The 13,061-nt window shown below is 39.6% G+C and overlaps 1 protein-coding gene across 1 annotated transcript; it reads right to left on the reverse strand.

The window, feature by feature from the left end:
• Positions 1–1,376: 1,376 nt before the first annotated feature.
• On the reverse strand, positions 1,377–11,573 carry Ptp4a1 (protein tyrosine phosphatase 4A1). Its single transcript, XM_057751140.1, has 6 exons — positions 11,372–11,573; positions 8,032–8,630; positions 6,823–6,915; positions 6,470–6,600; positions 5,608–5,682; positions 1,377–5,151 (listed from the first exon to the last, which is right to left on the reverse strand). The coding sequence occupies exons 2-6, from the start codon at positions 8,134–8,136 to the stop codon at positions 5,034–5,036; spliced, it is 522 nt and encodes a 173-aa protein (XP_057607123.1). The 5' UTR covers positions 8,137–8,630; positions 11,372–11,573; the 3' UTR covers positions 1,377–5,033.
• Positions 11,574–13,061: the final 1,488 nt, after the last annotated feature.

Raw genomic sequence — 13,061 nt, forward strand, 5'->3', positions numbered from 1 at the left:
CCTGGTCTACAAGAGCTACTTCCAGGACAGGTTCCAAAGCTACAGAGAAACCTTGTCTCAAAAAACAAAAACAAAAAAATGCATGATTCTGGACTTTCAACCTATAACAAATAAATATATTGTAACATATAAAATGTTTTTACTTTATCTAAAAAGCATTACAAATAGTTGTCCAAAATATATTTTTAAAATTGGCACCAATGCATCCATATTCCATTATGTTTTAGTAAAGACTTTGCATATGTATCCTGTCAATGATGAAATTTGTCAGGGATGCACCTGTCTTGTTATAGAGTGATCAGTAGTGTAAACTTGTACCAATATTTTAGACATTTATTGAAGAGATGACTTATTTAAAAATCCAACATGTCAGCCATCATTTTTCTACAGTGACATCTCACATAGTGGTACCACCCTGCATATGTTCACATTTTCTTACTCTTAATAAAAACATAATCAAGAGTTAAAAGTTCAAAACCCTAATCACTCCAGTAAGCTATCTGTCAAGCTACAGATGGAATGGAGATTTGGTTCCTGGTATTTTGCAAATGGCTTTCCCAGTGACTGCTGAGTTCTGTAGTCAGCCATGAGGTCAGAGTTCTGAAAGGCAGTGATCACTGTTGCTTTAGGCTTTGTAGACCACCTAGGATAAGAGGGGGAAGGGAATAAATTGCAGTTTGGTTCTTAGAATTTTTTTATTTTTTATTTTTTATTTTGGTTTTTTGAGACAGGGTTTCTCTGTGGTTTTGGAGCCTGTCCTGGATCTAACTCTTGTAGACCAGGCTGGTCTCGAACTCACAGAGATCCGCCTGCCTCTGCCTCCCAAGTGCTGGTATTAAAGGCGTGCGCCACCACCGCCCGGCTTGGTTCTTAGAATTTAATGTGAATATTTTGCTGCGTTACAGTGGATTCAGAAGGGCAACTGAAAATTATTGCATTAGATTTTTTTTTTTAAGATTTCAATTTTTCAAGCTGGGCGGTGGTGGCACACACCTTTAATCCTAGCACTTGGAGGGCAGAGGCAGGTGGATCTTTGTGAGTTCGAGGCCAGCTTGGTCTACAAGAGCTAGTTCTAGGACTGGCCCCAAAGCTACAGAGAAACTGTCTCAAAACCCCCTCCCCAAGAAAACAAAAAAATATTTCAATTTTTCAAGCTGGATGGTGATGGCACAAGCCTTTAATCCCAGCACTGGAAGGCAGAGGCAGGTGGATATTTGTGAGTTTGAGGCCAGTCTGGACTACAAGAGCTAGTTCTAGGACAGGCTCCAAAGCACAGAGAAACCCTGTCTTGAAAAAACAAAACAAAACAAAGCTACAGAGAAACCCTATCTCAAAAGAAAAAGCAAAAACAACAAAAAACCAACTCACAAACAAAAAAAAAAAAAGACTTCAATTTTTCTTTAATGAATCAGATTCTCCATTTCAGAACGTCTTTTCTCTGATCATACAGAATGTATCTTTTATGGAAAAAATTAATGTAAATAAAACTTCACAATATTTTAAAAGTGTTAAAAGCAGTGGGTCAGGCTGCAGGTTATCATCGGTACAGATGATCATCACAGTTAGTGAATTAGAATTCCTTCATTCAGGCTGGATTTTCTTCCTTTCCTGACTCCCTCCCCTCCATTTTATTCGTTTTTTGAGACAAGGTCTCGTGCATGGCATATTGCATGTATCTATTTACATAAGCTGCATGGCTTGGTATACTTAAGGGTCAAATAAAGACAAGCTCTCCCTACCTACGTAGCTCTGGCTGGCCTGGAATTCAAAGATTTGCCTGCGGATTAAAGTGCAGAGCTATGCTCAGCTTCAAATATGTATTAGTTACATAACTGGAGGCTTACAACCTGTATGCACAAAGCTGCAATAAACCATATAAACCCCTTATATAAACTCAACTATGAAAAACACTTGACAGTGAATTACTAATTGGCAGCTATCAACAGCTATCTGCACATTATCTGGTTAATATGGCAATATGCATCTAATTATTACTGTCAGTTCTATTGTGAATGCATACACTGGCTCAATCTATTGGAAATGAACACATTTTACTTTTATTTCAATATTGTGTAGCTACCTAAAAGGTAATGTGGAACATATTACAGTAGATACTACTTTATATTTTAACCTTTCATTTACAAATTTTTTTAATTTATTTATCTTTATTTCATTTGCATTTGTGTTTTGCCTCCATATATGTCTCTGTAATAGTGTCTGAGACCCTGAAACTGGAGTTACAGGCAGCTGTGAGCTGCCATGTGGGTGCTGGGAATTGAACCTGGGTCCTCTGGAAGAGCAGTCAATGCTCCTAACCTCTGAGCCATCTCTTCAGCCCCTTTCATTTACAAATTTAAAAGGAAAAAAATCAGTCACTTCCACTTGAAGCATTCTTACCAATAACATTTCCTTAAAGTTCAACACAAAGAATTAGGTTACTGGTAAGGTATGGGATAACTAATTACCATCTGGTATTGCCATCTTTTACATCCTTTGCAGTACTCTTAAATGTCTGGAGTAGCTATTGGCCAGATGAGTGTAACAAAACTGACCCTGAGATTGCAAATACAGGAGGGTATCTATGGAACCACCTAACCACTCACAACATGAACTTCATCACGTCCTGGCAAGCAGTGTCTGAGTGTGGAGGGATGATGTTGGTATGTACTTTTAGGGCTTTCCTTTAATAGGAAACTGCCATCTTCTGGTTCAGTAATCACATATCACATCACCTGTATCAGGAGCATCATAATTCCTATACAGATTAATCACTATCTATTAAAGGGACCCAAACTCAAGAAAGCAAATTATGTAGTTAGACCCAGCACTCCATGTATACCAGGCTGGTTATGTTGCCAAGGATGACCTTGGATTCCTGATCCCTATATACTAACTACTATGTCTCATCGTGTGGTGCTGAAGACCAAACTCAGGGTTTCCTGGTTGCTAGGCAAGGACTCTACTTACTGAGCTGTATTTCCAGTCACCCAAAGTAAATTTTATAACATCCACCAATATTAAAAATTATAAGAACTCAGCTTATAATTGTTATCAGACCCAAGGTATTTTTTGGATGTTATCACAGGTATCGCTGTATTTACAGATACAAAATATTTGACTAAAGAGCCAATATCATAGTTTATAATGCACAGGTAATTTTATAAAGCAAAGTGACTTTTAGCACCATACAATTTCAATAAATTCAAAATTTCAAACTTAAGATGTTTATTCAGGAATCATGACAGCACCTTTCCTCTCCTAGTGAGAACAAATGCTTATTTATGGGCTGTGTGGTAATAGAGTATCATTTATGTGCTAGACTGCACAAAAGGGCAGTAGTAAATTTTTATAGGATATCATTTCTCAATCAAAATTTCAATTTCCATTTGTACCATTTTAAAACAAATCCTGTTCATTTAACATGAACATAAACTATGAAAATGAAACATTTCAGATTATTGAAAGTTAAAATTTATTAAGTCATCATGTGCCAAATACTCAGGTTCAAAGTAATTTCAAAATATATACAGGAATGTAATTAACTTAAAAGTGAGAAAACTGGATGGGAAACTGGTCATAACTACTTGACTGATGGAAATGAATCTTAAAAATCAATGTCATCATCTGCTACAAACTGTTTTCTCTTAGTACACAACATTCAATTGGTTCAAAATTATCTAGGTCTTTAAAGAGGAAAATTTATAGTAAAAGCACTTGGTATTCAATAGTGCTCACAACCCTAAATTTGTTCATAAATTGAAATGTTAACTGAATCCATTGTTTTCTACAAAATAAGTTAATTTTAAGCAAAATAACCTCAGTGACAAACGCATTTCATTCTTTATTTAGATGCTGAAGCTCCTGCACTACGTTTTTACAAGCTGGTGAACACTGACAGATTATTTCTCCCACAGAACTATAACCACACATTCCCAGACAGTATAAATATATGGTTGAACTAACATTAATACACATCACCACTTTATCGATTACATAATAAAACAAATGATCAAGTATCCAATTATTAAGTTACACAGCTGAAAAGGCATATAAAATATGTCTGCTCAGTTCATTAGCAGATCCCACGTCTTCTTTTTTTTGCAAGAGAGGTTGGGAAGAGAATGGGAAAACCATAATTCAAGCAAGTTGGAAAACAACTTCTGATAGGTATGAAAAAAAAGAATTTCAGAAATTTTGATTAAGAATTGGTTAGCTACAACAATGTATCTATACCTTTTAAAAATATTTACTAAATTAAAGAGCAAATTCTACATGTTCTGCACGAGACAAAGGCAACATTTTACTAAAAATATTAATAGCCTCCTCCCATTCTTTATTAGGCCTTCCCTGTAAGTTGCACCTTTGAGTGCAAATATTAAATTAACTAAGGCTTTTTGTCTGGAGACATTATTGAAGATATGTGCTTCTGTAACAAAGTCGATTTTCAAATGGAGGTTTCCCATAACATCACAAAGAAAGACATAAAGACAGCACAAGACTTGCTAAAAAAAATATTGATGGCTAAGCAAACCTGATGTAATCTGGTATGAGTGTGGGAGATGTAAACATAGAGTGAGCAGGCAGATAACGAGAAGCCCTGCAGTGTTTGAAATGACAGAAGGAATAAACCATGGAAGGTCTAGAGTGTTCTTAGTTTCTGGAATTTTGGTTCTGTACGACGCTAAAAATATACAGGTATTGTGATGGGTATTTTGGCACCTAATCTTTCTAAATTCCTTATATACTAATAATACTCTGGCACAGGGTACATATAAGGACATAACTCAATACCATATTTTAGGAAGGGTCAATTGGTACAAATAATAAGCACATTTTAAATGCTGACCAGCAAAGATCTTTTGCTAAGTGTCCAAACAGGTTGATCATAACCCAAATATAGAGGATGCAATTCTGTCAAGCTTGTGGCCTGGTAAGACTGGTTTTCAATATTCCCGTGGAAGCTTCAGCAGACTTATTCAATAAGCCAACATGTTGGCTAATTATGTATGACAATGGCATCAGGCACCCCAGTTTTATTGGATACAACAGTTGTTTCTATGACCATTGGAATCCTTGAAGCGCAGCCGCATCTTAGGACGGTACTTCTCCAGATACAAAAGTTGCTTGCTGTTAAAAGCTCCACGCCGCTTTCTGGAAAGAAAGAGAAAACTAACTGAAGGATGTTCTTTCTTGTAGCTAGGAAGAGGACAAAGTCAAGGGAGCTATCTAGAGCACTGAGATTTCTGAATATGCCAGGTTTTATTTGACTTTTATTCAACGAATGATGATGAGACCACACCAACAAAAACAAACAAAACACTCAACTTTAGTCACATACCTTAGCAAAATGTAAATTAACAAGTACATTGAGTCAATAAAGTAAAACAAGTCATTGAACAATCAATCATCTGCATGAATGCAAAAAGGTTGGAGAAGGTCCTTTTCTCCTGGACTTAGTATAGTTAGTAACAAAAGGCACACAATATACATTCAGACAAAATACTCAAACATACCAAAACCAAACCAAGATAATTGATAGAGAGGATTTGGATTTTTCTTAATTCAGTAATGAATAAGAAAATACATGCAGGCATTAAAGAGACTTACTGTCTTATGAACTGTACTGCATCTTCATATTTCATTCCACCTTCAATTAATGCTAGGGCAACAAGCACTGGAGCTCTAGTAAGGTAAAAAATTTTGACAAATCACAATTTTTTCAAAATTAAATCCTGTAAAATTCATTACTGAAATACCCCCATATCCAAAAATATATCAATATAACATTTCAACATTTTTTAGGACTGAGTTTGATACTACAGGCTTAGAATCTCAGCTACCTGGAAAGCTGAAGATTACAATTTCAGGACAGCCAAGAAGTGAGTTCAAGACCAACTAATGAAACTCTGAAAATAAGATGGTCAGGAAGCTAGAGATATAGTACACTGTCAGAGAACTTGTCCAGCATGCGGAAGGGACCAGGTTCAAACCCAAAGAACAGAGAATCTTTTTTTTTTTTTATTTATTTATTATGTATACAATATTCTGTGTGTATGTCTGCAGTCCAGAAGAGGGCACCAGACCTCATTACAGATGGTTGTGAGCCACCATGTGGTTGCCGGGAATTGAACTCAGGACCTTTGGAAGAGCAGGTGATGCTCTTAACCACTGAGCCATCTCTCCAGCCCCAGAGAATCTTAAAAAAGTATTAGTACTTTCAATTCAGACCTTTATCTAGAACAGTGGTTCTCAATCTGTGAGTCAGGATCCTTTAGAGGTCACTTATCAGACACCCTGCACATCAGATATTTAATCATGATTTATAATAGTCGCAAAATTAAAGTTATAAAGTAGCAATGTAAATTATTTTATGATTTGGGTCACAACAACATGAGGAATTGTATTAAAGGGTTGCATTAGGAAGGTTGAGAACCACTGATTTAGAAAGAAATTAGGTGATTTTTCTTACCTGCCAAGGCCTGCAACACAATGGACAGCAATACAGCAGCCAGGTTCTTCACGAAACTTAATCTTTACAAGACTTAACCAGTCATCAACAATCTGGTTGGATGGTGGTGCACCATCATCAAAAGGCCAGTCCTAAATCAAAAGAAATATTTTAGATCTTTAAATTAGCTAGGTACATTGGTGCAGTCCTGTATTCTCAAAACCCAGGAGGAGAGGCAAGTGGGTTGCTGAGTTCATAGCAAGTTTCAGGCTGACTGGGCTAATTTTGCCTTGACTTAAAACTGAGCTTCTTGAAGTCCGGATTGAATAAGCTTCTGTGGAATAACAGACATACACAAAAGCTTAAGTACTTACAAGAACACGAATGCCTTCTTTCTCCACGAGAGTAGTGTCATAAGTTGCTTCACACACTCTTACAATTGTGGTAACTCCATACTTCTTAAGTTCCTAGAAAAAAAAAAAAAACCCTCAGGTCTTTAAAACCATATCATTATTGCTGTGTCATCTCCACCATTTCTGATCATGCTGGTCAGTGAAGTCCTGCAGAATCTGTTATGTATGTTTAACAGAGGCAAATCACTAGATACCATATATTTAGTTCAGCGAGGGAGAAAAAACCCTTTGATACGGTTTCTATGGGTATTTGGTGCATATGGAGGTCAGATGTCAACTGCAGGTTCTAGTCTTACTGAGAAATTTTTGAGAAATGATCTTACTGTCCTATACTTTGCCAAGAAGGCTAGCTTTTTAACTATAGGTTCTGAGAAGAGACTCGGGTCTGCATGCAGGAGCAGTAAAGCACTTTACTGACTGATCTACCTCCTCAGACTGAAATCATTTAGAAATAATTTCAAAGGCTCAAATCCAAACTTCAATTTTAAAAAGCCATTCAGCAGCCGGGCGGTGGTGGCGCACGCCTTTAATCCCAGCACTTGGGAGGCAGAGGCAGGCGGATCTTTGTGAGTTCGAGACCAGCCTGGTCTACAAGAGCTAGTTCAAGGACAGGCTCCAAAACCACAGAGAAACCCTGTCTCGAAAAAGAAAAACAAAACCAAAAAACCCCAGACTTGACTGAGGATACAGTATGCAATTATAATTCAACTAAGACATTTAAAAAAAAGTAACTGGAAATTAAAAAAAGTTTAACATTTACATATTCCCCCTATAAATTAGACACACCTATCTGCTACCTTTGAGTTATCTGTAGGTTTTTATACTTTATAAATGTAAGCCCAGATAAATTAATTAGCATTAATCCTTCCAAGAGCAGAAAACAACAGAATTGCCAGCTGGAAAATAGAGTCCAAGTACAAATGAACTTAAAGACATTAACTAATTGCAGTTTATTGCACTAGGAGAAAAGGATACAAAAAGATCCCTAAGTGGTAGTCTATCCCTGTCTTGTAAATTTAACTAAGCAAACTAGGCGTATAGTTCTCAAAGTGCAACACCATAATACCACAAAGACATTTCCTTTTCTAGTACCAAAACTATAGTTACAACATCATTCAGATTAGTTCCATTATTAAACTGCAACCAATTAGTAAAAAAAGTGTAACTTACCTCTATAAATTTGTTTAAGGTCGCATTGGTTGGATTGTGTGTAATAAGGAATCTCATGTTCTTGTATGTGACTTCCACAGGAGCAGGGCGGTTCATTCGAGCCATGTTAATTTAGTTTTTAAAAAAAAAAAAAAAAAACACCCAATAGGGCTACGAAAGAATTAAAAAATTGAATACAGAAATGATGCAAAAAAAAAAAAATCAAAAACAAACAAAAAGAAAACAACCTGAAGTCTACTTCAATATTCAATATACTCCACTTGAAATTCTCAGTGCTTTGAGTATGAAATTGGGAGAAATGGGCAATGAAATGAACCTCCTAACAAGAAGCAGTGATTCTTCAATCCAGTAATACTGAGGCAATACAAAGGAAGTGCACTGAGGTTTACCCCATCCAGGTCTGAGCTCTTGGTAAAATGCTCTGCAGATTTCAATTCAACACGTCTGTGTCCAGGTATCCACTCTTATGGGGGCTTCTTGGTGGAGTAGTAATGAATTTCTACAGTTCACTTGTCTGCATAGAGGTCGTGCTGTGCCTGGCAGTAATCTCCACTGCCCTTCAGAAACTCCATAAATGTGTGACCGAGAACACCACAGAACTGCTGTTTAGAAGAAAAAGAATAAAAGAGGGGAAAAAGTTATTTTCCCATTCAAAAGGAACATGTAATGCTTTTCCACTAAGTATACAACTATGCTCAAATTAAGAGACACCAAGATATCAACTTTTACTCAAATTACAAAATTCAAGGTGAATGCATTTTAAAATCAATAGGCCTACAGTATGCAGTCACAAGCCCATTAAAGGGAAATTGCTAATCAATTATAAAGAATGTTCAAAGAAAGTCACTGCTACATTTGGTGGAATTCCCACACATCTATATACACATTTCATTAATTAATCTTAACAGTTATTGTTTACACACTAATATAAACTTCATGTAGTTTGAAGCTTTCGATTTCTGCATAATTTACTGAACTCATAGAAAGCCATTTCAGCTGCCCATCAGTTCTTTGCTTTTAATTTAATGCTTAAGCTACTGAGATAAAAGGAGTATAGTATTTTTAGTCCAATTATATCTCAATAATTATTCTTTACATTTTAGTCACTAAAGCTTAAGTATGAAGTCATGAGCACAATTCCCTTTTGTATTTTCTGTCATCTAAACATATAAAAATAAGTCATGTACAGCCTTACAGTTAGAGCAGGTTCTAAGTGTAAGTAATCACCAAGCATGTCTCACAGTATGGAAAGGGACATAGACCCAGCATCGGCACTAAACTCTGGTGAAGCGCGTGAGTGATGTTATCCTGATGGGAGTCAAGGAAGGGTGACTGGAATACCAGGCCATTTTGTTCCCACATGGCATTGAACTCTCTAAGTGAAACCATCAGAAATTTTTTGCTTAAGAATTAGTAACTCTTAAAAAAAAAAAAAAAAGAATTAGTAACTCTTAAGAGCTTTTATACTTTCATGTCATCTCTTAGGTTTCTAATTAAACCAGCTTTTATAAATATAATTTATCTCAACCATATGTCTTAAACTATCTTCAAAAAAATATACACAATTTTATCTTTTTCCTATATTTAAACTCCAACTTCACTTATCTGCACTAAAACTAAAACCCAACTCAAATATGAAAAAGGAATTAGAGGGGTTCATGTTAAGAATTAGTTTATAATGGCCTCAAACACAATATGTTACTATGATTAGTAACATATATAAAAGCACTTCATTTTCCTTAAGTTCTTCTTTAAAGATTAATTAAACCAGTTTCATGTAAGCACCAAATAGTAAATATTTACAGGGCATTTTCTTCAGAGCATATGCATAAAAAGCTTTTCAAATAAACCGAGTAGAGGTAGATGAACATTAACAAACGCTTGAACGCCCACCTACTCTAGGCAATTTGTGTAGAAAACTAAGGTATGTGCTCACTAACAAAATCACTCAATGACAACCACTGACCCAAACACTTCACATGTATGATTAAAACGAACTGCCAAAGTAAAACCTTAATTCATTTACAATAAGCAAGACAACTTATTTCCATGTTTTCTGAAATGGGTGTTCACAAGATATTAACTGCCAGGTGGATTTAAAATCCCGATTGCCTAAATTAACCAGTAAGGATATCACTACTTGAAGGAGTAGATTAATAACCTGAAATTATCGTTATACATTTGAGTCATAGTTTCTTGTCCTAAAGAGTTCTTTTTTTTTTAAATTGGCCCTTTTTTTACTATAAATAGGACGCACACAAAGCTTAAAGTTCACAAAAACTCTTAAAAGTTCCACCAGGAAGCTGAAAATCAGGAAAAAAAAATTTTGGTTTAAAATAAGTGGAGCCACCCAGTGGCTGGAGGACACTTCAAATTAAAAGTGGCGACCACTGACATCCTTCTAATATGCCCCATTCCCTCACAGGCAAAAGCTAAACATGATAGGCATCTCAGACACACGAAGAGATCTCCCTATTTTAATTGCACAAACTAAAAACACACACGAACATAGAGAAAGGAAGTGTGCGTGGCATTAGCCTAAGTCAGTCTTTCGGACTGCAGAATCAAGTCAGCCTGTAGAACCATCTGCTTTAACCAAATTTGTTCCAAATACACTCAGATTTCAAGTAACGCGCCCAATCTAGCGCGTTGTAAAAACGCTGTTTCTTTCTGGCATAAGTCTAGCTTTTCCGGTTTTCAAATATAAGCCGGCGCGAAGCAAAGAGAAAAAAAGGAAGAAAAAAAAAAAGCAAGCCAGGAAGCACGACCCCAGAAGCTAGACCCCCAGTGCACACATCGTTCCTATACAGAGGAGATTACAGCTCCGCAGCGGCGGAATGGTGCAGGGCTGCTCACTCAACAGGAGCCTCGCTCGCAGTTCTGGCCGGCTCCTGTTGCTCCCGCTCCAACAGCAAGCAGCCCCAGGCGCAGCCCGCCGCGGGGACCGGGTAGGGACCCCCTCCACCACCCCGGTCGCTCCTACCGACGCCTGCCGGAGGTCGGGCAAGCCCGGACTTGCGCGGCGCGCACAGCCGCGAGGTCCGCAATCACGGGTTCGCGGTGGCGAGCGCGGGCGGCCACCGAGGCCATCTTGGGAGGCCCCGGGCGCCGGGTCCCGGTCCCCGTCGCTCTGCCCCGCCCCGGCCACGTCCACGACTCCCCGCGCGGCTTCTCGGAACAAAGGCCGCAGGGGTCGCACGCGCACAAAGCGGCTCCTCGGCCCCGGCGACCGCTCCCGGTCCGGGTCCCGCTGCCGGCGGCGCCTCCGCCCGCCTCCCTCCCTCCCTCCCTCGGCACACAGCCGGCCCGCTCGAACAAAGGCCGGGCCCGCGGGACTCACAGGAATATGTCTACTCATTGAAGATTGTGGCCTAATCATACAGCCGGTCCCGAGGCGGCGCAGGCGGCGGCGGCAGGGCAGGCGGCGGTGGGCGTCGCGGGGCGGCGGCGGCGGCGGCGATGCAGGCGGCGGGGGCACCAGACGACCATGCAGTGAGCTGCCCGAGGAGCGTCGCCGAGCCGGCCGCAGCCCAGAGCCAATGCGCGCGCCCAGGCGCCCTTGCGTCACAAGCCCGCCCCTTTATAGCCGGTGCGACGTGCGCCCCGGCGGCAGCCAATCACGGCGCGGGACGCTGGCGGGGCGGGGCGGGGCCCGGGCCGCCGACGTCAGTCGCGGCGGCCGCCACCGGTGCGAACCGGTTGATGAATGGCGCGGAGTGCGACCTCTTCCTCGCCATTCAACGCGCTCGCGGCTCGAGCCTCGAGTTCGCCTCAACTTGGATCGCGGCTCCAGCAGGCGGAACCCTGTCGCCCGGAGCCATAGCTCCGTCGCCCTGGCCAACGGTTTACCTTGGCACCTGCGCCCCAGATCTCCGTCATCACCCCATATTGATGTCGCATGACCGCTGGGCGGGTGACTCACCGCTCCAGGGCCCAGCCCTACCCTAGGCCGGCATGAGGGATTCTGTTCACCGCCCTCACTTCCACGTGGGAAGGCTCTCCGCAGAGTTTGGGACGCGGGACGTGTCTGCATTTTTTTGAGTCTTGTTGCCCCCGAGCCTTTTTCCCCCCCTTTTTCTCTTTTAGGTTATACCCTCAAACTGCTGATGCTGGCAACTGCAGTTGACTCGAAATGCAGTGGCATTTCGAAATCACATGCATCCTTTGTACTGCTGCACTCAGAGATAATGAAAGGTTAGCTATCGCTAAAGGGAAGCCTTTTTAAAATTAAGAATCTTCGGCTTTATCAAGGACTGATGTATTTTTTTTTATTTGCGTCAAAAGCTAAGCTTCCCATTTTGTTGATCTCCAGCCCTGTTCCAGTGTCCTTTAATTTAGGCCTCTAATTGAAGCTGTAGCGCAATTGTTTCTGTGCTATACAAGGGCTGCTTTCATCATCTGAAAATCCTTCAGTCGTCTAGGACTGATAAACAGGACCTTTACCTGTTTTGAAGAACACAGCTTTCCAACACTGAAGTCTTTTGCTTTCCATTTTTCCAGACATTAGATTGGAGAAATAAGAATCAAGTTGTGACCTCTCTGTGTACTGCATTTTAGGATTTATTAGCACTTCTACTTAGAGGCTTTCCTTGCATATAGTTCCTCAACTTTCTTAAATACACTGTAAGCAAAGTAAATGCTATTGGAAAAGAATAGACTAGACCTTTAAAGTAACAATGAAAAAAATCTTCGTTAAAAATTGCTTGCCTAGGGGATCCATTTAACTCAAGGAAATTTGACACACAATATCCCTTCACAAATAGAGGTAAAATGGGATAATGTTTAAATTATGTAAGTCCTAGGAAAATAAAGGAAGATTAAAAGGAAAGTCGTGCGACAGGAAAGTGAAGTTGATCAGACCAGGAAACTGAACAGAAGACAGATTCAGTATTACAGAATTAGAACCTTTCTTATGACCGGTGTCTTTGGGTAAGTATTAACTTCAGTTTGGGAAAAAATATGGGCAGAATTAACTAGTGAATAGCTTGCCCAACTTGTATAACATACTTAGACACATTAAATTGGCCCAT

Source organism: Chionomys nivalis, chromosome 19 (assembly GCF_950005125.1).
Source record: "Chionomys nivalis chromosome 19, mChiNiv1.1, whole genome shotgun sequence".
NCBI lineage: Eukaryota > Metazoa > Chordata > Mammalia > Rodentia > Cricetidae > Chionomys > Chionomys nivalis.